Consider the following 25,413-nt stretch of genomic DNA (forward strand, 5'->3'; position numbering starts at 1 on the left):
TTGGAACACTAAATTACCTGTATGTGTTTTTTTTCAGCCTCTACATCAAGGTGGGAAATTTAAAAAAAACATGTACCACTTTCCTTAAAATCCCAAACTAAAACCAAATGGTTAGCAAGCTGTTGAGGTTGTATATAAACATTTCAACAAGATTAACAAGGCCCTGGAAGAATTGTCAGTCAGTCCTCTCTCCACTCCTGAGACAAAGACCGAGGCTACCTCTTTGCAAGGAAACATCAGGAAGTTTGAATGTATTGCCGTTACCTGTTTCTGGTATAGTATTCTAAAGAAAATTGACCTTGTAAACCAGTTTCTCCAATGAGCTGATGTAACTAGATAAGTCAGTCAGAAACATTCATGGTCTTTTAAGTCTTTTGGAATCAACTAGGGACTATGCCCCATCCGATGCCTTTGCAGAAGCTGAAATGATTGCTGAGATAAACGACTTACCTGCAGATTTTCAAGAAGAATGGAAAAGGAAAAAGAAGATGTTCGACGAAGGCTGAGAAGATAAAAATTCCAACTTATCAGAAGGATCTGTTTAGAATTGCTTTATTAGAAATCATTGACAATATAGTGAATGAGCTAAAAACCTGGTTCCAGGCACTAGAAGAAATTAACGACAAGGTTAGTTTTCTAAATGGGGATAAAATGCACAAGATGGACATTGAAATATTTAAAGACTGAAGCCCATAAGTTAGCAGAGACATATAAAGATGACATAAATGAAAATGAATTCTTTGAAGAAGTGGAAAGTTTTAAACACCACGCCTTAGCAGTTGATGACACTATGAAAACGGCACCTGCAGCAACACTCTTGAACCTTGTTTACAAACACAGACTTGAAGAAGGATATCCAAACTTGACCACAGCCTTAAGGATATTTCTAACTCTTCCTGTAACTGTTGCTTCAGGTGAAAGAGGTTTTAGTAAATTGAAAATTATTAAAAATTACTCAAGAAGCAACACGAGGCAAGGTCGACTTTCACATTTGAGTATTATTTCAATTGAACACAAGAGAGCATTGTCTATTTGCTATGATGACTTCAACAAAATCTTTACTGCAAAAAAAGCTCACAAGTTGAATCTTTGAAAGACTTGTATGATTCATTCATTAGACTAATTTTCATAATAAGCAGACAATGTTGAAGATGATAAATTATAAAGAATGTCCTTTAATGTAATTATGTAATTACTAATAAATAATGTTGCAAGATATTGTGTGCTTCATTTTGTCAATCGTTTCCTAAACATAAAAATGTGTCATATACAAAATTAAATTAATTTTAACTAAGATTAAAAACTAGATTGAAAATTTTTAAGCCAATCATGACTGTAATATATTTCTGTAGCTTAAGTTGTTAAATTTAAGAAAATTACAAACTGATTTAAAATCAGTTTTATTAATTTAATGTATAATAGAATAATAAAACTTGCTAACACCTCCCTCACCAACCCATGGGGGGGGGCGCAGAATCCATGTTTGCCCTGGGTGACACAGACCCTAGTTGTAGGCCTGGCTAGGAATCCCCTCTGCCTGTCTTGTCAGGGTGCAAAGCCTTGCTTCTCACTCTAAAACCAGAGCAATGAGACGCTGTAGTGGAAGCAGGGGAGCAGACCCTGACTCTGGGTCTGACCATGTCCTGAGCTGTGATAGCTTTGAGCTTTTACCCTCTGCTCCACAGTGACACCAGGTAGGATGCTGGTAGCCATTGGATCTACCCTTCCCAGTTCCTGCCCTGAGTAACAGGGCAAACCTGATTCTCTCTCTCTCTCTCTCTCTCTCTTTCTTTCTTTCCTGAACTATTCTGAGTTTATTTGTGGGAAGGGTTGTTATATGAGTTTGTCTTATGTGGATAATAAAATACAAAACACTATTTAGGCTTTTCAGGATTTAACACCTTTAAGAAGTAGACTGTTTACAGGCTGTAGAATTAAAAAGAGTAATAACTCATGAATTTCTTCCTGAATTACATTTATTAATTGCCCAGGGAAAGTTCTGGAATTGCAGGGGAAAGAAGCTAGGTCATTAATTACTGATTTTTAAAATTATTTTCTACTCATTTTTATAGTGACACAATACTGTTTTGCTGTTTTTTTAAGATTAAAATGTTTTCTGTCTCCTTGATATATAAAAAAGTCAAGATTTTCACCATACTGATTAATTTTATTGCCCATACAATGAGGTTGGCTGTCATAATTAAAATATTTATATCTTGCTATCAAGGAATGATAACACAGCTTGCAGAAAAATATAACCTTCCTTTGAAAACAAGCTTTAGTTCAGCTCGAGGATTTTTTATCCAGATGAATGCTGATTGTGCAGCAATACACAATGGTCAACTTCCTTCAGAATTTACCAAGGTAAACATTTTGAAAATGTTAGATCTCAAATCTGTTATAATTAATTAATGTAGTTGGAAATTAGATGAATTAAAGGTTTTCCAAATCAATGCTTAGTAGACTTTAACTATATAAATTTATACTTCTATTTTTTATAGTAAATTTTATTAGGTTTCAGGAGAAGAATAAAAACTACAAAAAACTACAAAGAAAGAAAAAAAACTAAAAAAGTGCAGAAACACAAGAGAAAGTTTTTTTCAAATTTACAAAAAGATGTGGCTTCTGACTTTTAACAGCAAGGGTATACAGAAATTTCCATAATCAATCTCTTACTGTATATTAAACCAAAACACCACATTATTTCTATAAGTCATTCCACATAATAAAAATCACTAAGTAAAGTTACTCCTCCCCCTTACAGTATATTAAAATAAAGAAAAAAAGTTCATATAAACCTCCTAAACATCTTTCTTCTCTCCATAGGATAAAGCATACTTAATTATTCCCTTCCTACCACTATTCTATACATTTCTGTCTACTATGATAAGAATCAAATTAAAAAGCACATAAGTTGTCTGCTATTATACATATTATAAAATGTACAACGATTTTAATAATCCCAATCTTAATAAACCCAAAAAACAAAGAGAATTCAAAACAGTAATTCCATATCTTTAAAAGGGAATAACATCAATCAAATCCTTAAAGCAAACCAGATAAACATTCTTTAACCCTAATACAACAGTTTTTATAATTTTCATCTTAATAAACCCAAAAAACAAAGCCAATTGAAAACAGTAAATCCAAATCTTTAAAGGCAAATAGTATCAATCAAATCCTTAAAGCAACCCAGATGAACATTCTTCAACCCTTATCCCACTTCAAAATAAACCAGAGCAGTTACATATCCCCACAATGTGCACAGAGCTTTCCTCTTGAAAGAATCAAAGGGCCCAACTGCCCCCCTCAGAGATTCCAGGTTCTTTTCATGGCATTCCTCCAGGAGATGGATTTCACTTGTGGCTTGCAGATCACTCTCTCCCTTAGATTTCTCCAACTCCACTATCCATTCTTCATCCAGCATCTTGATAAAAATCCCAATCTCAGCCTTAAAAAAAACCTTTCTATCGCTCTTAAATTCCTCAATTTCATCCACCGCACCCCCAACCTGATGGCACATTTTAGATCTCATATTTTCCAAAATGTCTTGGATATCTTGCATAAAAGCTTTGTAGAAGTCAGAAGAAATGTGTTTAAAATCCTGGTGAAAGTCAGAAAGAATCTGTTTGAAATCCTCCATGTCTCACGCAGTAGATTATGTCGCCCCCTAGGAGCTTAACCAGTGAAAGTCAAAGATATGGAAGAGTTCCAAAGTGTGTTTACATAAAGTGAGAGCAGGGAAAGTGAAAGGGAAAGTGAAAACAGAAAGCTGAAGGTCCAAATCAGCCAATTCAATGTGTAGGAAAATGCCAATGTCTTCAAATTTAATACAAAAATAATAACAGGAAGACAATTGTTTACTCTCAATCTTTGGAATTTCCTTTGGAAGGAAAACAAAAAGCAAAACTTAAAAAAAAAATTTTTTTAAGTAATCCTAAAAATAACATCAAGCACCAAGAGAACCAGCCTCTCCTCACTGTGGAAAGCCTCTCTTGGGGTACATATACTTAAAAAAAAATACAAACTGGTGATTTAGAAATGGGGTGGCTGGTCTTAGTGTCCCTTTAAGGCTACTGCGCGGCTTGGAAAGTTATGAAGTCTCCCCCTCCCAGCTGGCTCTTACCAGTCAAACAGGAAACGCTGTTTGCAATTTCTGGCTGCAAGCAGCTGTCTGGAGGACAGATGAGATGATTCCAGGTATTCTCCTTGATCTGGAGAATGTTTCTGGGCTTCTGGAAAACCTGACTGAGCCTGAAAAAAGTTACCATGTTGTCAGCTCTACCTGATGAACCAGTGGGCACAGCCGTTCAGTCCACCATTCCCACCAGAAGCCGTAAATTTATACTTCTAAAAGAATCAGCAAGTCAACCAAATTCAAAAAGTAATTTGACTCCATTTTACCCTCCCTCCTTCCCTTCCTTCCTTCTAAACAAATATTACCCTAGGGCAATTATAAACTGTAAAGGCTGTAAAGGAGATGCGGGGGTGGCGGGGGGGGGGAGAGATGTACTTCCAGATTTGCAAGATTCTGTTAATGTAGCTTTACAATAAAGTAGCATTAGCTCATTTGGTTGTGTTTCCTGTCTAGCTGGCCTCATAAGGCTGACAGTAACAAAGATCTTCTCTGACTACCTCATATCTTCATACACTTCTAAGTGGACTTTCCCATCTTCATTTCTCTAAGTAATAGTATATCTCTTTTATCTCCCCCTAAGCTTTTTCTTTTTTTCAAAGGTAGAAAGCCATACAATAGTTTCTTCTGCTTTACAAACTTTTGAAGAGCCCTTAGTATAAACTAAAACTATCTTTACACCTGGTAAGACCCAATGTGCATCCCTGGAGACCTTTTTAGACGCACATAACTTAAACCTCAGTCACGTTGTTCATTCCCCTTTAACTTTTTTTGATTTCTCTAAATCTTTTGCCTGAATAGGCCTTATTGGAAATTCAGAACTTATATTTCATAGATCTTCAGTACGCCTAATAAAGATGTCCATGCAAAGGAGTTTGGGGTTTTTTTTCCATGTGGCCAAAGTGGTTGTTGTCAATATTTAAATAGGAAATGACTTGCAACAGATTTGATCTAACCCCTCATAACTACAACCTAAATACTGTATATTATTTGGGAAACTGAACTCTAATCATAACTACCAAATTAATATATTACTGTATTAGTTTTAATAAAAATTAAGTCCATGCTTGCTATGCTTCCAATTGGAACAACAGCTCAGATACAAATGACCACATGCAAGGAGCAGCTATGATGTCTAATTTACAGAATTGTTGAATAAATATTCTGATGTTGTCAAAATCATTTGGAAAGGGATCGTGATTATATGAGTTGATACTAATTAAAGAATCTCTTAAGAACATGATAATATTTAGATACTATTTCTTTGTTTTTTTCAGTATTTCCAGTAAGGAATACTGCTGATTTTAATCAAAATAAAAAAGTCTATAGTGTAATGCAGTGTATTTTTATTTTATTATTACCTTAACAGGAGCAATTTGTATGGACTGAACTTCTTTTGTAGTCTGTTTTATTTTGTTATTTGTGTAATGTTGTAGCACAACTTAATAGAGGTTACTGACTGGATGTTGCTGCCTTTGGACTGGGCTAAAAAATCTTTTATCACTTCCACTTTTTATATTTTGATAATTAGTAATCATAACTTACTAATGTTTTAAGTTACTAATGTAATTAGCTGAAAGTTTAAAAAGTAATCAAGACAGTTTTAGCTTACACTTTGCAGGTAAGTTTTGGTTAATTTTCTGGAAATAGGGGTATGATTGTTTAGTATATTTTAATGTTCAGTTTGAAAATTTCCCACAGATTACTAAAATGAAAAATGTATATAGTTTTACTTCACCCGATTTAATGAAAATGAATGAAAGATGCCAGGAATCCTTGAGAGAAATCTATCACATGACTTACTTGTAAGTAACATTGATATTGATTATTCTAAGTAGAATCATTGTGTTAAATAAACATTTAATAATAAGGCTTTTAATACTGTTATCATGAATAACTGTAGACTTTTAAGACTTTTAAGACCAGGGCTCTGCTTCAGTTCTGGAACCCAAACCTCTGGCTTTTTTAAAGTTTTAGGATCCCTTCCTGCCTTTGTGGTTCAGTTTCTCCTTCTGCCTTCATGCTTATTGTATATGTAATTTATATGCCTGCAAATAATCAGACATCAAACTGACTGTTGCACATAAACAAATACTGCAGTGTGTTTAGTCTGGGCTTACTAGAAAAAAAATGATGCTCTTTTACCAGCAGCCTCTGCCAAAGAAATCAAATATTACTGAAAGTTCAGAATTTTGAAAGCAAGATGTCTCTTGCAGTCGCTTGTGTCATATGTACAAACTGTCTCTGCTGCTGTGGCAAGCTGTAGTATAGCAGACCCACACAGTGATTTATACTTTATATACCTTTTATTGTATGTATGTATATGCACAGCAACGATGAGTATGAATCAAATTTGGAAAAGCAAGGATGTCAGCTTGGCGACTAAGTGTAGACTAGTCCGCACTGTCGTGTTCCCCATAACTACATATGGCTGTGAAAGTTGGATGATGAAAAAGTTGAATAGAAGGAAAATTGATTCTTTTGAACTATGGTGTTGGACTGCGTAACCCTTGGACTGCAAAGGTAACAAGTGTTGAAGCACATAAAACCGGACATGTTGCTAGAAGGAAAAATAACAAAACTTAGACTTAGTTACTTTGGTCATGTTATGAGATCAACATCGTAGGAGAAAGACGTTATGCTTGGAAAGGTCAGTGGCAAAAGACGTTGAGGATGCCAAAGAACACGCTGGTTGTATGTAATCAAAGCAGAGACAGGCCAAAATATAAAGCAACTGAAAGAAGCTGTACAAGATCAGAAATCATGGAGAGAGCTGGCTTATGGAATCGCCAAGGGTCGATACGACTGGATGGATAAGTCGATTCGATATGTATATGTATTATACACACACACACAAACACACTCCAAAAGTAATTTAGCCCAATATAGTTGAAGCCAGAAGCAATAAAACAGAGGTTTTGTAAGTTTAGTATTTCCTTTTTGAATGAAATGTTTTCTTTGATAATTAGAGCAATCCTTACTGTATTAAATGAATAGTGCAAGTGCAAGTTAACTTCTCTCTCACCATGCACTTTTCAACTCACCTTTGCAGTAGCCAAAAGCAGCTGGAACAGGTTTGATCCAGTTCCAAAGAATGTGTAGGTTAACTAGGTAAGCTTGCATGCCTGATGACATGACCAGACTAGTGAACATACCTAATGTAGTTAGAGGATGGATAGCATACTTAGTGATATAGTTTAGGGGCAGGACAGAGAAGCCATATACTAAGCTCTTTCTCTTTCAATCCTCCATTTTGTAAAAAAAAGATTTGACCTTGATCAACTAAATCAGTCTGCAGACTAATTATCCTGGGCTATGTTCTATTCTGTTCGTGTGTGTTGTGTTTATTCGTTTAGTCGCTTCCGACTCTTCGTGACTTCATGGACCAGCCCACGCCAGAGCTTCCTGTCGGTCGTCAACACCCCCAGCTCCCCCAGGGACGAGTCCGTCACCTCTAGAATATCATCCATCCATCTTGCCCTTGGTCGGCCCCTCTTCCTTTTGCCTTCCACTCTCCCTAGCATCAGCATCTTCTCCAGGGTGTCCTGTCTTCTCATTATGTGGCCAAAGTATTTCAGTTTTGCCTTTAATATCATTCCCTCAAGTGAGCAGTCTGGCTTTATTTCCTGGAGGATGGACTGGTTGGATCTTCTTGCAGTCCAAGGCACTCTCAGAATTTTCCTCCAACACCACAGTTCAAAAGCATCGATCTTCCTTCGCTCAGCCTTCCTTATGGTCCAGCTCTCGCAGCCATATGTTACTATAGGGAACACCATTGCTTTAACTATGCGGGCCTTTGTTGTCAGTGTGATGTCTCTGCTCTTAACTATTTTATCGAGATTTGTCATTGCTCTTCTTCCAAGGATTAAGCGTCTTCTGATTTCCTGACTGCAGTCAGCATCTGCAGTAATCTTTGCACCTAGGAATACAAAGTCTTTCACTGCTTCTACATTTTCTCCCTCTATTTGCCAGTTATCAATCAAGCTGGTTGCCATAATCTTGGTTTTTTTGAGGTTTAGCTGCAAACCAGCTTTTGCACTTTCTTCTTTCACCTTCATCATAAGGCTCCTCAGTTCCTCTTCACTTTCAGCCATCAAAGTGGTATCATCTGCATATCTGAGATTGTTAATGTTTCTTCCAGAGATTTTAACTCCAGCCTTGGATTCCTCAAGGCCAGCTTGTCGCATGATGTGTTCTGCATACAAGTTGAATAGGTAGGGTGAGAGTATACAGCCCTGCCGTACTCCTTTCCCAATCTTAAACCAGTCTGTTGTTCCGTGGTCTGTTCTTACTGTTGCTACTTGGTCGTTATACAGATTCTTCAGGAGGCAGACAAGATGACTTGGTATCCCCATACCGCTAAGAACTTGCCACAATTTGTTATGGTCCACACAGTCAAAGGCTTTAGAATAGTCAATAAAACAGAAATAGATGTTTTTCTGAAACTCCCTGGCTTTTTCCATTATCCAGCGGATATTGGCAATTTGGTCTCTAGTTCCTCTGCCTTTTCTAAACCCAGCTTGTACATCTGGCAATTCTCGCTCCATGAAGTGCTGAAGTCTACCTTGCAGGATCTTGAGCATTACCTTACTGGCATGTGAAATGAGTGCCACTGTTCGATAGTTTGAACATTCTTTAGTGTTTCCCTTTTTTGGTATGGGGATATAAGTTGATTTTTTCCAGTCTGATGGCCATTCTTGTGTTTTCCAAATTTGCTGGCATATAGCATGCATTACCTTGACAGCATCATCTTGCAAGATTTTGAACAGTTCAGCTGGGATGCCGTCGTCTCCTGTTGCCTTGTTATTAGCAATGCTTCTTAAGGCCCACTCAACCTCACTCTTCAGGATGTCTGGCTCTAGCTCACCGACCACACCGTCAAAGCTATCCCCGATATTGTTATCCTTCCTATACAGGTTTTCTGTATATTCTTGCCACCTTTTCTTGATCTCTTCTTCTTCTGTTAGGTCCTTGCCATCTTTGTTTTTGATCATACACATTTTGGCCTGGAATTTACCTCCAATGTTTCTAATTTTCTGGAAGAGGTCTCTTGTCCTTCCTATTCTATTGTCTTCTTCCACTTCCGCGCATTGCTTGTTTAAAAATAATTCCTTATCTCTTCTGGCTAACCTCTGGAATTTTGCATTTAATTGGGCATATCTCCCCCTATCACTGTTGCCTTTTGCTTTCCTTCTTTCTTGGGCTACTTCTAGTGTCTCAGCAGACAGCCATTTTGCCTTCTTGGTTTTCTCTTTCTTTGGGATGTATTTTGTTGCCGCCTCCTGAACAATGCTGCCAACTTCTGTCCAGAGTTCTTCCGGGACCCTATCTACTAAGTCCAGTCCCTTAAATCTATTCTTCACCTCCACTGCATATTCCTTAGGAATATTAGTGAGCTCATATCTAGCTGATCTGTGGGTCTTCCCTAATCTCTTGAGTCTGATCCTAAATTGTGCAAGAAGAAGTTCGTGATCTGAACTACAGTCAGCTCCAGGCCTTGTTTTTACCGACTGTACAGATGTCCGCCACCTTTGGCTGCAAAGGATGTAATCAATCTGATTTCGGTGTTGTCCATCTGGTGAAGTCCATGTATAAAGCCGTCTCTTAGGTTGTTGGAAGAGAGTGTTTGTTATGCAGAGTGAATTGTCTTGGCAAAATTCTATCAGCCTGTGTCCTGCTTCGTTTTGTTCTCCCAGGCCATACTTACCTGTAATTCGAGGTGTCATTTGACTGCCCACCTTAGCATTCCAGTCTCCTGTGATGAAAATAACATCTCTTTTAGGCGTGTTGTCCAGTAGGTGCTGCAGATCCTCATAGAACTGCTCTACTTCAGCTTCTTCAGCATTTGTGGTTGGGGCGTATATTTGGATCACTGTGATGTTAGATGGCTTGCCCTGAATTCGAATTGAGATCATTCTGTCATTTTTTGGGTTGTATCCAAGCACTGCTTTAGCCACTTTACTATTAATTATGAAGGCTACTCCATTTCTTCTGTGGTCCTCTTGTCCGCAGTAGTAGATCTGGTGGTCATTTGATGTGAAGTGGCCCATTCCAGTCCATTTCAGTTCACTGACGCCCAGAATGTCTATCTTTAATCTTGACATCTCACCAATAACCACATCCAATTTGCCCTGGCTCATAGATCTTACATTCCAGGTTCCGATGGTGTGTTGATCCTTAGAACATCGGATTCGCCGTTCACCACCAGCACCGTCAGCCGCTAGCCGTCCTTTCGGCTTTGAGCTAGCTGCGTCATCACGTCTGGGGCTAGTTGAACTCATCCTCTGTTCCTCCCCAGTAGCATTTTGACCATCTTCCGACCTGGGGGTCTCATCTTCCGATGGTATACCGACATATCTCTGGTTGTACTGATCCATTTAGTTTTCACGGCAAGAATACTGAGGTGGGTTGCCATTACCTTCCCCAGGGATCGCATTTAGTCTGACCTCTCTGTCATGACCTTCCCGTCTTGGGTGGCCCTTCACGGTTTAGCTCATGGCATCATTGAGGTGCTCAAGCTCCAGCACCACGACAAGGTAACGATCCTTTGCTGAAGTCTATTCTGTTCAGGAAAGAAAATTTCTCCAACACTAAAGTTAGTACTTCCACTATGGAGCCAGAAAAGGAGCACCTCAATTCTAGTCACAAACCTGATTCATCAAAGATACGAGCAAAATATCTCAGAAAGAAGGCTACATCTAGGTTTATTGTTTTGATGTCTTCAGAGGGCCATTGTTTAAAGTTTAAAGACAGTAGCCCCAATGTTAGCCCTTGAGCAATTGATATTCTGTGGCATATTGTCATGCCTAGTAGTTATTAATATGCCATTTGTCTTTGAATTTGTCTGATCTGTCTGATAAAGCCATTGAAATTATTTGTTCTCAATACATTTTGCAGCAATTGATTTCCATAAATTAATTATGCAGTATAAGAAAAAATATAGAAACATTCATTCTTATGTTCTAAATCTACTACTAATTAATTTTATAGGGTGACTATATGAGGTAGTATTTCAGAAGAATAAAAAGTTCACTGTTTTTATTACCCTTCATAATTGTATGCACTCTACAGGCATTTTCTCTATGTTTTTTTCTTTTAGACCATTTAGGCCTTTCCTCATAAGAAAGCTTCTTCAACATATTAAAGCTGCTGTATATTTTAAATGGATAAATTTTGCTTAAAATCTATCCCACTAAACTAAATTAAACTAAACTCAACACTAAACTCAACACTAAACTAAACTAAACTGTACTAATTTATATGAAGTCAAACTGTACTGTTGTTGTTGTTTATTCATTTAGTCGCTTCCGACTCTTCGTGACTTCATGGACCAGCCCGCGCCAGAGCTTCCTGTCAGTCGTCAACACCCCCAGCTCCCCCAGGGACAAGTCCATCACCTCTAGAATATCATCCATCCACCTTGCCCTTGGTCGGACCCTCTTCCTTTTGCCTTCCACTCTCCCTAGCATCAACATCTTCTCCAGGCTGTCCTGTCTTCTCATTATGTGGCCAAAGTATTTCAGTTTGGCCTTTAATATCATTCCCTCAAGTGAGCAGTCTGGCTTAATTTCCTGGAGGATGGACTGGTTTGATCTTCTTGCAGTCCAAGGCACTCTCAGAATTTTCCTCCAACACCACAGTTCAAAAGCATCGATCTTCCTTCTCTCAGCCTTCCTTATGGTCCAGCTCTCGCAGCCATATGTTACTATGGGGAACACCATTGCTTTAACTATGCGAGCCTTTGTTGTCAGTGTGACGTCTCTGCTCTTAACTATTTTATCAAGATTTGTCATTGCTCTTCTCCCAAGGATTAAGCGTCTTCTGATTTCCTGACTGCAGTCAGCATCTGCAGTAATCTTTGCACCTAGGAATACAAAGTTTTTCACTGCTTCTACATTTTCTCCCTCTATTTGCCAGTTATCAATCAAGCTGGTTGCCATAACCTTGGTTTTTTTGAGGTTTAGCTGCAAGCCAGCTTTTGCACTTTCTTCTTTCACCTTCATCATAAGGCTCCTCAGTTCCTCTTCGCTTTCAGCCATCAAAGTGGTATCATCTGCATATCTGAGATTGTTAATGTTTCTTCCAGAGATTTTAACTCCAGCCTTGGATTCCTCAAGCCCAGCACGTCGCATGATGTGTTCTGCATACAAGTTGAATAGGTAGGGTGAGAGTATACAGCCCTGCCGTACTCCTTTCCCAATCGTAAACCAGTCCGTTGTTCCGTGGTCTGTTCTTACTGTCGCTACCTGGTCGTTATACAGATTCTTCAGGAGGCAGACAAGATGACTTGGTATCCCCATACCACTAAGAACTTGCCACAATTTGTTATGGTCCACACAGTCAAAGGCTTTAGAACAGTCAATAAAACAGAAAGAGATGTTTTTCTGAAACTCCCTGGCTTTTTCCATTATCCATCGGATATTGGCAATTTGGTCCCTAGTTCCTCTGCCTTTTCTAAACCCAGCTTGTACATCTGGCAATTCTCGCTCCATGAACTGCTGAAGTCTACCTTGCAGGATCTTGTGCATTACCTTACTGGCATGTGAAATGAGTGCCACTGTTCGATAGTTTGAACATTCTTTAGTGTTCCCCTTTTTTGGTATGGGGATATAAGTTGATTTTTTCCAGTCTGATGGCCATTCCTGTGTTTTCCAAATTTGCTGGCATATAGCATGCATTACCTTGACAGCATCATCTTGCAAGATTTTGAACAGTTCAGCTGGGATGCCGTCGTCTCCTGCTGCCTTGTTATTACCAATCCTTCTTAAGGCCCACTCAACCTCACTCTTCAGGATGTCTGGCTCTAGCTCACTGACCACACCGTCAAAGCTATCCCCGATATTGTTATCCTTCTTATACAGGTCTTCCGTATATTCTTGCCACCTTTTCTTGATCTCTTCTTCTTCTGTTAGGTCCTTGCCATCTTTGTTTTTGATCATACCCATTTTTGCCTGGAATTTACCTCCGATGTTTCTAATTTTCTGGAAGAGGTCTCTTGTCCTTCCTATTCTATTGTCTTCTTCCACTTCTGTGCATTGCTTGTTTAAAAGTAATTCCTTATCTCTTCTGGCTAACCTCTGGAATTTTGCATTTAATTGAGCATATCTCCCCCTATCACTGTTGCCTTTTGCTTTCCTTCTTTCTTGGGCTACTTCTAGTGTCTCAGCAGACAGCCATTTTGCCTTCTTGGTTTTCTCTTTCTTTGGGATGTATTAAATGTACTAGCCAAACTGTACTAGCCATTTTATTTTAGCTCATTTATTATTAGCCCCACCAAAAAAATTCTTCTCTTTCACACTGATGCATACTGAATTGTTGGTTTTATTGAACTAACTAGCTTAATTTCAAGATCTCAGTTACTCAAAGGTCTTCTAGAATCCTAGGGTTTAGGATAATGGTCCTGTTAGCCATTAAATGTGTCATCTGGTATTACAGAATTCACTTCAGTCATTTCATTAGAACAGGGCAATTGGTAGATGAATGTATTTCTCTTAAATTAGAAGTATACCAAAACAAGCATATATCAGGGCAAAGTAATCCTAAAGCAAAGCATGGTTTAGAGCATTGCAACCTCAGATTCAGAAATCCTGCTTGTGGCAGGTGCCAAGGCTGGATTCATTTTTTGCCCCTCAAAGTGGGGATAGGTAAATTCAGAGATTTGAATCCTGCAGATCCAAAACTTGTCTTGATTGGCCTATATCACATTTCTAATCTTTCCTCTTTTTCTCCTTCAGAAAGAGAGAAAGACTATTAAGTCTTTCTCTCTTTATATAGACTATTATAGACTCTATTTATATCAACTATTAAGTCTATAACCTTCTTTATGATCAGGGTATATTCCTTGACACGTTACCTCATAGACCTTGAAACTGCATTTTGAAAGATCACATTTTTGTTTCTGAAAATCTGCATTCATGAACCTGAAAATCTCAATCTGATAATAAAGTATATTTTCATAAGATAACATAACCCCTTTTATAATTTATTTCTAATATTTGCAAAATGTTTTCAGCCATAATTGTTATTCAGTTTTGATAATTGTGATGTAATATAGTCATTTTGTACTGCAAAAAAAAAAGTTTCTATTAACAATTTTCTTTATGAATTTAAAGAAAACATTGTTAGAATATAGTCGTACCTTAACTAATAAATAGTAAATTACTTTGAAGAATAATTTACTATTTATTTTAATAATAATAATTTACTATTTATAAGAGTCCCCTTTTCAGGAGAGATGGGCGGTGATAGAAATTTGAAAAATAAATAAGTAAAGAGTAAAATAAATTGTACTTGTCTATATTTACAGGATAGTCTGTAAACTATTGAGTGAAATCTATGAATATATCCATTGTTTGTATAAACTCTCTGACACTGTCTCTATGGTAGATATGTTGCAGTCATTTGCCCATGCTTGCACACTTTCTGACTATGGTAAGTAGTTTTATTAAAACAATTCCCACCGAAACTTACATCATTTATTTTTTTCTTACCATAACTGCAAAATAATTAACTACAGGTAGTCTTCATTTAGTGGCTGCCTTGTTGAGCAACAATTCACAGTTACAATGGTGATAAAAAGTAACTTTATGACCAAACCTCACATTTACAACCTTCACAGGTCCATAAAGCAAAGAAAAGCTGAAGTAAGATCATAAGCACAGTCACAGTTTCACTTAGCAACCGCTTTGTTTAACAACTGAGTTGCTGGTCCCAATTGTGGTCGCTAAACAAGGACTGCCTGTAATAACACCTAGCATAATGTAAAATGATACTTATGTAATTAAATAATAGCACCTAACACAATGTAACAGCCACATTTAAAGACTGCATCAGTATGCAAATTCTTAGAATATATTTGACATTGCTGTCCTATAATGACAGCCCAAGCCTTAACTATAGTGATTGTTTGGCACACAGATCAATATTTGGGTAAAATACTATTGTTCTATTATGATAAAGTTAAAAATAGAATATATAATACTTGGAAACTTTTCTGGAAGGATCTTACTAATAGTGTTGGTAATAGTTGGGGTGTGAACATATTGCCCTCCAGATATTGCTGAAATGCTACCACCAACAGCTCATATCAGCACATCCAAAGTTAGAGTTCTAATTCAGCATCATCTACCTTCATCCTTTAGTGAAGGTAGAACTATTGACTGAGATTATTCCACAGATCTTACTTTTGAAGTCTCTTGGAGCATCCTATCTCAAAAGAAGTATCATATTTCAAAACAGCACATTTCCAGTTACTTTCCTTGATTATATCCCATCTTGCCATGGCTTCTGATTTGTATAATAAATATGCAACTGGAAAATTATATAGAAGTTAGACTTATTGAATTCATTAATACTTACATTTGAATAGGCACACATGTTAAGATACAAAAGTTACGCTTTAATTTAGGCTGCCAGCAGTAGCGAACCTAACATATTTGACACCAGGACTGGATCATTTTCAAGACCCCCCTCCTTCATGCTGAGAGCCAGTTTGGTGTATTATCTAAGGTGTCAAACTAGAAAGCAGGAGAATGTGAGTTCTAATCCCACTTTAGCCACAAAACCAGCTAGGTGATCTTGGGCCAGTCTCTTCTCTCAGCCCTACGGAAAAGAAACTGGCAAGCCATTTCTGAAAAATGCTGACAAGAAAGCTGCAGGGGGCAGTTGCCAATTGTGACTTGAAGGCACTTTTTTTTTTACTCCATCACTGCTGTTGTGCCACCCACTGCCAAACAGCTGATTGGCATGCAGGCAGCAGCCACTCCACACCCACCATTAGCTTCCTTGTGTTTCCACCAGCATCTCCTTATTGTCTGCAACTGTGGTGGACCACACACACCCCCCACCTTGGCATGCCACTGGCTGTAGGACTGCACACAGTTTTATGAGAATAAGCTTTAATGAAAAAATGGGACTTATTTCTGTGCAGGACTGCAAATAATGTAAAAAATTAGGAATAATGCAGTCCTACGTATTGTATACATGTACATAACATACATTTCTGGATGGTTCATAAACTGAAGTATAAGCAAATTGTGTTACAAAATACTTGTCAATAACAAATGAATATTAAAATATTCTATTTTTTACTTTAGTACGTCCTGAGTTTACAGATACATTAGCAATAAAGCAAGGATGGCATCCTGTTCTTGAAAAAATACATTTTGAGAAACCTGTTCCCAATGATACTTATATCACAGAAGGAAGTAATTTTATAATAATTACAGGACCAAATATGAGCGGAAAATCAACGTACCTAAAACAGATAGCCCTTGCTCAGATTATGGCACAAATGGGTAAACAATTGCTTCTCTGAATCTAATTTTTTTTTAGTGAACTAATTATTATTTATTTAGTAAACGTATGTATAAATGTATTAAAATGATGTAATACAGAAATGATGTAGTAAGAAAAATAGTTTTTTCTTACTATTTCACAAATTTGACAAAGCTAAAGTTAGTTCAACTGTAGTATAACTGAACATCTTAACATTTATTTTGTTTCACTCTAATTTGCAGGTTCTTTTGTCCCAGCAGAATATTCTTCTTTTAGGATTGCTGAACAAATATTTACTAGAATAGGTATGGATGATGATATAGAAACAAATTCATCAACATTCATGAAAGAAATGAAAGAGGTATTGATTCAGTTGAGTTAGAGTTTTTATTTAATAAGTGGCCTTGATTAATATTTAATTGATTCATAGGTTATATTCATAGACAGAAGTTAGAAGCAGTTATTACATCAAAATGATGCCACGTGTGTTATGATGTCACCATGAAAATGTCGTGTCTTTGTCTCTCTGCTTCATATGATACAAAACAATCCAAATGTGTAATTCGTATCATTTGTGTAGTAACATCATGACATAGACAACAGTATTGGTCCACAACTCATGTTTGCACCTTTAGCTCACTTGTAAATATTCCTTTTCAATTAATTATACATCTTTAATTATGTATTTATATTTTTAGAAAAAATGTTTAAACAGGCATAAATAGAAAGTAGAAAACAAATAATGAAAATAAAAGAATAAAGCACAAATGAGTAAACAAGGGATCTAAAAATATCAAGGAAATTACAGATTTTCAGTATATCATTAAAGTATGAATTATTGAATATAATACATCACTTTAAATGACTAAAAATCACTATCAAGCTGAACGCAAGGAAAAATATCAAGAATGATAGTCAACATGTTATAAATCATATATAATTATAAGCTACAATTGATTGGGTAAAATCTGTTGTAAAAACTGAGAATCTGTTCTGTTTGAAATATCCCCTGAGATTGAAGTATAAGCTTTATATGAGGACGCTCTCTCCATCTTTTCAACTTTTTAACTTGGTATATTTTTTAAAGTTCTGAGAGTGCCTTGGACCACAAGAAGATCAAACCAGTCCATACTCCAGGAAATAAAGCCAGACTGCTCACTTGAGGGAATGATATAAAGGCAAAACTGAAATACTTTGGCCACATAATGAGAAGACAGGACACCCTGGAGAAGATGCTGATGCTAGGGAGAGTGGAAGGCAAAAGGAAGAGGGGCCGACCAAGGGCAAGATGGATGGATGATATTCTAGAGGTGACGGACCCATCCTCGGGGGAACTAGGGGTGTTGACGACCGACAGGAAGCTCTGGCGTGGGCTGGTCCATGAAGTCACGAAGAGTCAGAAGCAACTGAACAAATAAACAACAAATATTTTTGTATGGATTTCTTAGGGTCTTTTTTACTTTAAGCTGCTCAGAGTCGCTGACACAGAGAGATGGATGGCATATAAACTCGAGAAATAAATACCCCTAATTTTGGATGGGGTACAAAACCATGCATTGCGTTATAGTCCAGGAATGGTTTCTACTTCAAATTCTATGGCAGATCAGTTGTCTTACGGGAAAGATACAGTAGTGAGAGAAATAGCAAGCAAAAAGCAATCAAAATGGAACATTTTTACACACTACACACAGACGTTTTATACTTCTCTCAGCATTCCTCTTTGTCTCTAGTTTAATAACCTAAAAGTATTGGATTATGACAAGCTGGTTTTCATCAATCTTGTCATGGAATATTGTTACAATTTAGAAAACAGTTTGGGAAGGGGTCTAGGTGTTCTTGGGCAGTTTTTGATCATGGAAGTTCATGCCCTGATTCTTGGTACTTTTATCCATCAGTCATACTTTGATCTTCTCCGGGGTCCCTTTTAATCCATGCACTTATATGTTTGGATTGATTATATGTACTTCATTAGACTGAATATTTTATATAATTCATTAAGCTCATTATCCATCATAATCACTAGAAGAGGTCATTTGCTGGGTAAGCCTGCAGAGTAGTTACTTTCTGTTCAAGCTTGGATTCTCTCTGGTTCAGCTAACCCTTATTTGCATCCAAACTACCCTTCCAACAGATTTAATACATACAGGATTGAAACCTAAATTGTCACTTCAATTGACACTACTTGAACTGTGATCTAACTTACAGGAAGTTGCTGCTTGGGTAAATGTGAGTGGAATATGTGATTATCATGATTTCTACATTGATAATGTCTCTTTTTGAGGAGCCGCAAATTTAAAAATTTAGACCAAGCTGAGCCCTGCTGAACCCACCACTACATGCATAGAATTAATCAGAGATGATTGCTGTACAAGCGTTTCTTTTCAATTACTCAATCATTGTGAAATATCCGCTTACAACATAAAAGTTGTGCATGCATTTGCTTTTGTGAAAATTGAAACTATTGTGCATGCAGAGAACTTTTAAATTGGGCTATTTGTGCTGATTAATGATTTGTTTTTACATGACAGCTGGTTGACTGTTACTAAACTAGATTTCCTGTCTAGAGTTTTGAGCAGGAAATGAAAATATCTATTAGCAGGATTTATCCACACATGGAATGTTAATAATGAAATTTGTTATCTCTTTCATTAGGTAACATATATCATACAAAATGCTAATGACAGATCACTTATCATAATTGATGAGCTTGGCAGAGGTACCAGTCCTGAAGAAGGCATCGGCATATGTTATGCAGTCTGTGAATATCTTCTAAACTTAAAAGTAATATTAATTCTTAAATCATTTTTCTTGCCTTCTGCTTTTTTGTTTGTTTCAATAATTTATAGTTCAATTCAATTGTTGTTTCATTTTGCAGGCATTTACGCTCTTTGCTACTCATTTCTTGGAATTATGTCAGATTGATACCTTATATCCCAATGTGGAAAACAATTACTTTGAAGTGCAGCATGTAAGAAGCAGTCATGAAATTATGGAGAAAATTGCTTATACTTACATTCTTTCTAAAGGACGCACAGAGGAAAAAAACTATGGTAATAGTTCTGATTCATTAAGGCTTATGACAGCACACAGAAGTAGGTTTCTGTATATGATTTGTATTTGCAGAGGGGACCATCTAGCAGACAGAGTTCTGCACATGCAATTTTTGTTATATTTGGAACTGTATGCTTTTATTTTTTTAAAAAAAGACTATTAATATTTTATGATGCGTTTGTTATTGAGTGTAGCTGCTTTCATTAGCCTCTTGATTTTGCAAGGTGTTTTATTTCTTGTCACTAACCAATATTTTTCTCATCATGGCATTTGAAATATCATTGGGAATAGATGAATTTATATTAGGGTTCCATAAGTTTTCATGGGCCAGGATCCAGTTTCATCATTCTGTCTTGAGTTGACAGGTATATATAGAAGAATCAAATCCGTTAGCATTGAGATTAGGAAAGAAATGAAATGCACGAAATACAGGCTGTAATAATTACATTGTGCTTGCTATATTCATTTTCTTGTCTCTTGGTCTCGGTAAAGAAGGTGTTTCTCAAATCTATAACAGATGTTAAAACATGTATAACAGAATCTACAGTTTAAATTATGGAAAGGCTGCTGATCTGGAAATTGCTCTAATGTTTGATACATTTGAGTCTGGGTAGTTACTCTGGTAGGATTCAGAATATAATATGATTGTGACATGGGCGGCTATATAAATTTGATAAATCAATCAATAAATAAAATTCCTTTTTGGCAGATTACAGTATTTAGAATGGAGGATGGGAGAAAAGAATGATAGGTAGATATTTTTATTAAAAAGTGTAGAAGTCTGGTGTCAACATAATGCTTTTGATTTCTTAAATATGATTAAGAAATAGGACCATGAAAAAGTATGTCACATTGTTCAGTATTTTTGCCTTCCTGATTTAGCATCACATTTACTTAATACCCATTTTAGTTAAAATAACAAATCAATGTTCTCCTTAATTCTGAACTGCAAGCCTGCTTTAAATACTGTTTAAAAAGGAAACATTGATGCCAATGTAACATTAGCTCATGGTTAAGATTAATAGTAGGAAGAAAGAGGTTTGAACTGCTTCTGATCTTGTCAGGCAAGTCAGACATTTTTATTAAATATAACGTTATCTTTCACAGTAAAAAATGGCTTCATATTTTTTACATTTAGGCTTGAAAGCTGCAGAAGTTTCCTCTCTTCCAATGTCAATAATATTGGATGCCAAGAAGCTAATAACTCTTATTGATAGACAAATGTTGGTATGTATTATTAGCACATAACTCCAGGATGTATAATACAGCTTTTCATTTTATATTATATAAATTGTATTATTAACATGCTTGCTTTTTGTTGAATTTTGTTGAAAAATATTTTGAAATGTGTGTGTCTATTTTGTAAAAAAATTAGTGACATGTGGAACAATATATAGTATGAATAAAACAATTTGAAACAAAAAACAAGTTAAACAATTAAGTGCAAACCAAATGATGCATATGAAAACTCAGCCACAGAAATAACAGTAAATCTGGCAATAAAAGAAAAATGACTTCATATATTTAGCCACAAAGCATTGAAGTCATAGATTCAAATCCTAACCTGTAGTAAACTTTGGTTTGTTTAATCATGTTTTTCCCAATGCACTAAGCATAATACAATTTACTGATCAAAGGCTGGATTCACACAGCGTGCTAAGATAAAACATATTATTGAAATCATAATTATTGAAATCATATTATGTTTCAATACAGTTATATTCTTCCAGAGAGCTGTAGATGCCTCTACAGAGCCCAACACCTCTTAGGCAGTGCTTGTCAAAGCTAAAGATTCCTATTATTACAAAGCCTTTTCTACTGTAATGTTCTGCTGAAATCTACTTTCTTGTAACTTCAGTCCTATAGTTTTATCAGGGTTTCTCAACCAGGGTTCCATGGAACCCTAGGGTTCTGTGAGAGGTCACTAGGGGTTCCCTCGGAGATCATGATTTATTTAAAAAAATATTTCAAATTCGGGCAACTTCACATTAAAAGAGGTAAGTTTCATTCTTTATTTTCAGTTTAAGAACACTGTTAATGCATATATACAGGCCTACACATGAAACAAATATAGTAGTTTTGTAACTTCTGGCCTAAATTTGAGCCTGAATGTTCAGGGGTTCCCTGAGGCCTGAAAAATATTTCAGAGGTTCCTTCAAGGGTCAGAAGGTTGAGAAAGGCTGCTCTGGATCAAGAGAAAATCAGTTATGTGTAATCTTTTGCATTTCAACCTTTCAGATTTTTGAAGACTGCTATCATGTTTTCCTTAACTATTTATTCAGGCTAAACTAGGCTGACCATATTTCCTTGAGACAAAAATAGGACATTGGGATGGCAAAACGGGGCAGGGCTGGACGACAGGCTGGATTGGCAGGCAGGAACTTCTCCGGTTTTCTCAGGCTGAGAATCTCTTCAGATTGTTTGCAAGAGGCAAGGCTGGGCTGGAGAGTCTCGTGAATGGTTGTTCCCGATCCGTTCCTCCTCTAGCTGTGCTTTTACATTCTTTTCTTCCTGCCATTTCAAGGCAGGAGCCAATCGGCTCACCCTTTGATCCCCGCCTATCAGCTGAACCTGTTTTTTAACTGTAGGTTTCCCGCCGCTTTGAGCTCTGGGGCTTTTTTCCCGTCGTTTCTGCTGAGCTCCCCCTCCTTCCACTCAAAGTCAGACTGCATTCTAACATGTTCATGGGAACTTTCAAATTTTTAAGTAAGGTTTTTAAGAAAATGGGACAAAATGGACATTTATATTGAAATGACGGATCAGTCTGGAAATGTTAGAAAAACGGGACTGTCCCGTTCAAAACAGGGCATGTGGTCAGCCTAGGCTAAACCTACCCAGCTCTTTCAGTCATTTCTCTTACAGCTTGTTTTCCAATTTCCTTCACCATTCTTCTGTTTTTCAGATGTTTTCTAGGTTGTAAATGTCAGAGTACATCAAAGCAGCTGTTTAATGGAGAATAGAGCAGAGATATTATTTTCTATGAACCGAATATTATGTATTTTGTTTATGTGTTAACATTTTTAGCAGCTGCTGCTTTTTCTCATGTACTGCTTCCAATTCAACAAAACCCTCACATTTTGATTTTTCATATCTAAATGCAGTATCTTATATTCATGTACTGAATTTATTTTGTTGGTGATCCTAACGTTCCAGGATCCTAAGATCATTTTGAATACTATTACTTCCTAATTTTATTTTATCTGAAGTTTTGACAAACAACCCCTCTTTCAGATCATTTATAAAAATGTTGAAAAGTATAGAATCTTACAATCATCCATTTAGATATCACTTCAGGTTGGCAATATCCATTAACAAGCAGATAAATCTAAATATTCTCTAATCATAGACTAATCCTTCATCAATGTCTTGTCTGGATTAAAGTTCAAATCAGCCTACAATCAGTACTGTCATTTATGCAGGATCAAATATTGCTCGAACATCTTATGAAAATGACATAAATCTGTGTCATAAATATGACAGCATACAACTTCAAACTCACATTTATCTGTTTACTCAGGAAGTTGCCAGGCAGAAGAGTATATTGCATAACGTCAAAATCTTGCAGCAGAATCTTGCAGCAGAAAAGTTATTCTGATTGTTTACTCTCGTCTCGTTTTGTGTCAGAAATGCAGGAAATAACATACTAAGTTTTTGTTTACAAACTATCTGTATTAGACAGAGAAGTCCAATATTTCAAGCTTCTTTATTACCTCTCACCCAGAACCCATGTAATGCATTCATAATGGCTTTAAAGAAACAAATTAACTTGTTTGTGAGAACGACAGGGCATCTTACTGTTGGCAGTGCAAATTTTTGGTAGATATATCAAGTAATAAGCCTTCGTTATTTTGACAGAATGTGTTTGCATTTCAGTAAAAACAACCCTAGCATAAAAAAGGTTGACATTATGGCATACTTACAGACCAAACTATATTATATAACAAAAAATGTAGGAGTTCCAGCACTATTGCAGCTTCTGGAGTATTTACAGGGAAGAAAGCAAGCTGGCTCCCCCCCCCTCCCATTTTCTAGTTATTGTTTGCAAATTCTTCTCCTATGAAGGATTCCCAATGTAGTGCAGAAGGTGGAGATGCTTGTAAGGAATAACAGAAAATAGATGCCTAAGTTTGCCGACAAGGGGATATGGGTGCTCCAGCCAACTACCACCCTGTAAGTTTGTTGAGTGTTACTAGCAAACAATTATAGGATTTGGATAGATACAGAAACAACGTGGGGCAATGAGCAGAATGGTTTTCATCCCAACCATTTCACTTCAGATCATGTCTTGGTCCTATAATATCTTACAGTAAATTTTAGCTGCAAGAATAGGTCAGCACTATATGTAGCTTTGCTTTACCATCTTCTACAATGGTTTAATCAGGTAATGTGAAAATACAACTGAAATATGTATACTTCGGTAATTGACATTGTGAGCATCATAAACATTCAGATTTTAATATGTGCATGTCCTTTTAAATAACAGCAGCAGCAAAGAACTGATCCTGAAATACTAAAGGAGAAGGCTATATATCACTTAGCAAATAGATTGATTCAGACTGCTCGCAACTCTCAATTGGATCCAGACAGCTTGCGAATATACTTGAAAGGTTTGAAGAAAAAGTATGAAACTGATTGCATTGCTTCTGAACAAATACCCACAGATGTCAGATGACCATCAATAACATATGCTCCATTACTGAAGGATTAACTAACTCAAATATGGCTAGAATTGACAATTGTATATACATGACCATTATTTTTATAAATCACTGTATTTCTGGAGTATTCTTTCCAATATATAGTTGTTATATATTAATTGTGCAATAAATGCATTCTTAATTAAACTGGAAATATTAAGAACATGTAATTAAATTGTTAATTTTAAAAAATTCCACAAAAATTAAGATTAGCTGGAAGTTTTTATTTACAAAAGGTCTCATCTGTTTTTAAAAGTTTCATTTATGAATCCATTAATGTCACTTATAAAATATGCAGTATTAGGCAAACAAAAGAACAAAAAAAATACTTCGTCCAAAAGTATGCTGAGAAAGAAAGAGAACAAAACAACAATTTGCTAATTTATTTGAGACTTAGAGAAATCTGTTCATTGTTTGACTATCTAGATGTGTTAGTTTAATAAATTTATCTCTATTGTTTTCTTTTTTAATGTTTTTGTTATGAATTTTTATAACATTTATTTTTTGTATTTTTGTTATTATTTTTTGTATTAATGATGATTACAGTATACTATACATTATAAGTAAAAAAAAAGTGAACAAACCTGAACATTTACAGTATATAATCTTTGTATTATATGGTCTTATTAAAGTTTGATTGTGACCATACTATGCATTCTGCATAAAGCAACTTTTTTACATTTTTGCTCCAAATTTTGTAGAACCATGGTTTGTCTCATTTGTCTCCTGCCACATACTTTGTACAGAAATACTGGCTAACAATATACTTTTCAAATAACAAGTTTAGAAGCTATTTACTGAAGGTATTGTATTAGTGGTATTCTTCATTATAGCCATTCACCAATACATACTGAGGGCATACTTTGGAAATTAGGGTGAGATATATATTAATATCAGCAGTTATGCAGAAGAAAATAGGGAAAATATATTCAAATTTGCAAGTATAAAACTGTTTTTCATTCAATTGTTGATTAACCATTATACACATAGACTTCACTTAATGACCACAATTGGGATGGGCAACTCTGTCACTAAGCAATGTGGTTGTTAAGCAAAACACTGTGACCACACCAGATGTCAGTTCTGCTGTGGTTGTTAAGTGAGACATCACGTGACCATGACTTGAGATTTTACTGCCAGCTTCACTGATTTCGCTCGTTGGAAGCCAGCTGTGAAGCTCGCAAATGGTGATCATATGACCATGGGATGCTGCAACCATACTATACGTGTGCCAAATGCAAAGTGCCTGAATCA

At 36.3% G+C, this 25,413-nt stretch overlaps 1 protein-coding gene across 1 annotated transcript in view; it reads left to right on the top strand.

Moving 5' to 3' along the window:
• The window catches only part of MSH4 (mutS homolog 4), a 68,215-nt gene extending 44,052 nt beyond the window's left edge, over positions 1-24,163 (top strand). The window contains exons 12-20 of the mRNA XM_063300147.1: positions 2,228-2,364; positions 5,837-5,940; positions 14,442-14,566; positions 16,231-16,431; positions 16,654-16,772; positions 19,064-19,192; positions 19,287-19,461; positions 20,601-20,689; positions 23,946-24,163. Of these exons, the coding sequence (XP_063156217.1) occupies positions 2,228-2,364; positions 5,837-5,940; positions 14,442-14,566; positions 16,231-16,431; positions 16,654-16,772; positions 19,064-19,192; positions 19,287-19,461; positions 20,601-20,689; positions 23,946-24,134 (1,268 nt within the window). The 3' untranslated portion in view covers positions 24,135-24,163. The remainder of the gene's footprint in view (positions 1-2,227; positions 2,365-5,836; positions 5,941-14,441; positions 14,567-16,230; positions 16,432-16,653; positions 16,773-19,063; positions 19,193-19,286; positions 19,462-20,600; positions 20,690-23,945) is intronic.
• The last annotated feature ends 1,250 nt before the right edge of the window (positions 24,164-25,413 follow it).

The sequence above is a fragment of the Candoia aspera genome, chromosome 3 (genome assembly GCF_035149785.1).
Source record: "Candoia aspera isolate rCanAsp1 chromosome 3, rCanAsp1.hap2, whole genome shotgun sequence".
In the NCBI taxonomy this organism is placed as follows: domain Eukaryota; kingdom Metazoa; phylum Chordata; class Lepidosauria; order Squamata; family Boidae; genus Candoia; species Candoia aspera.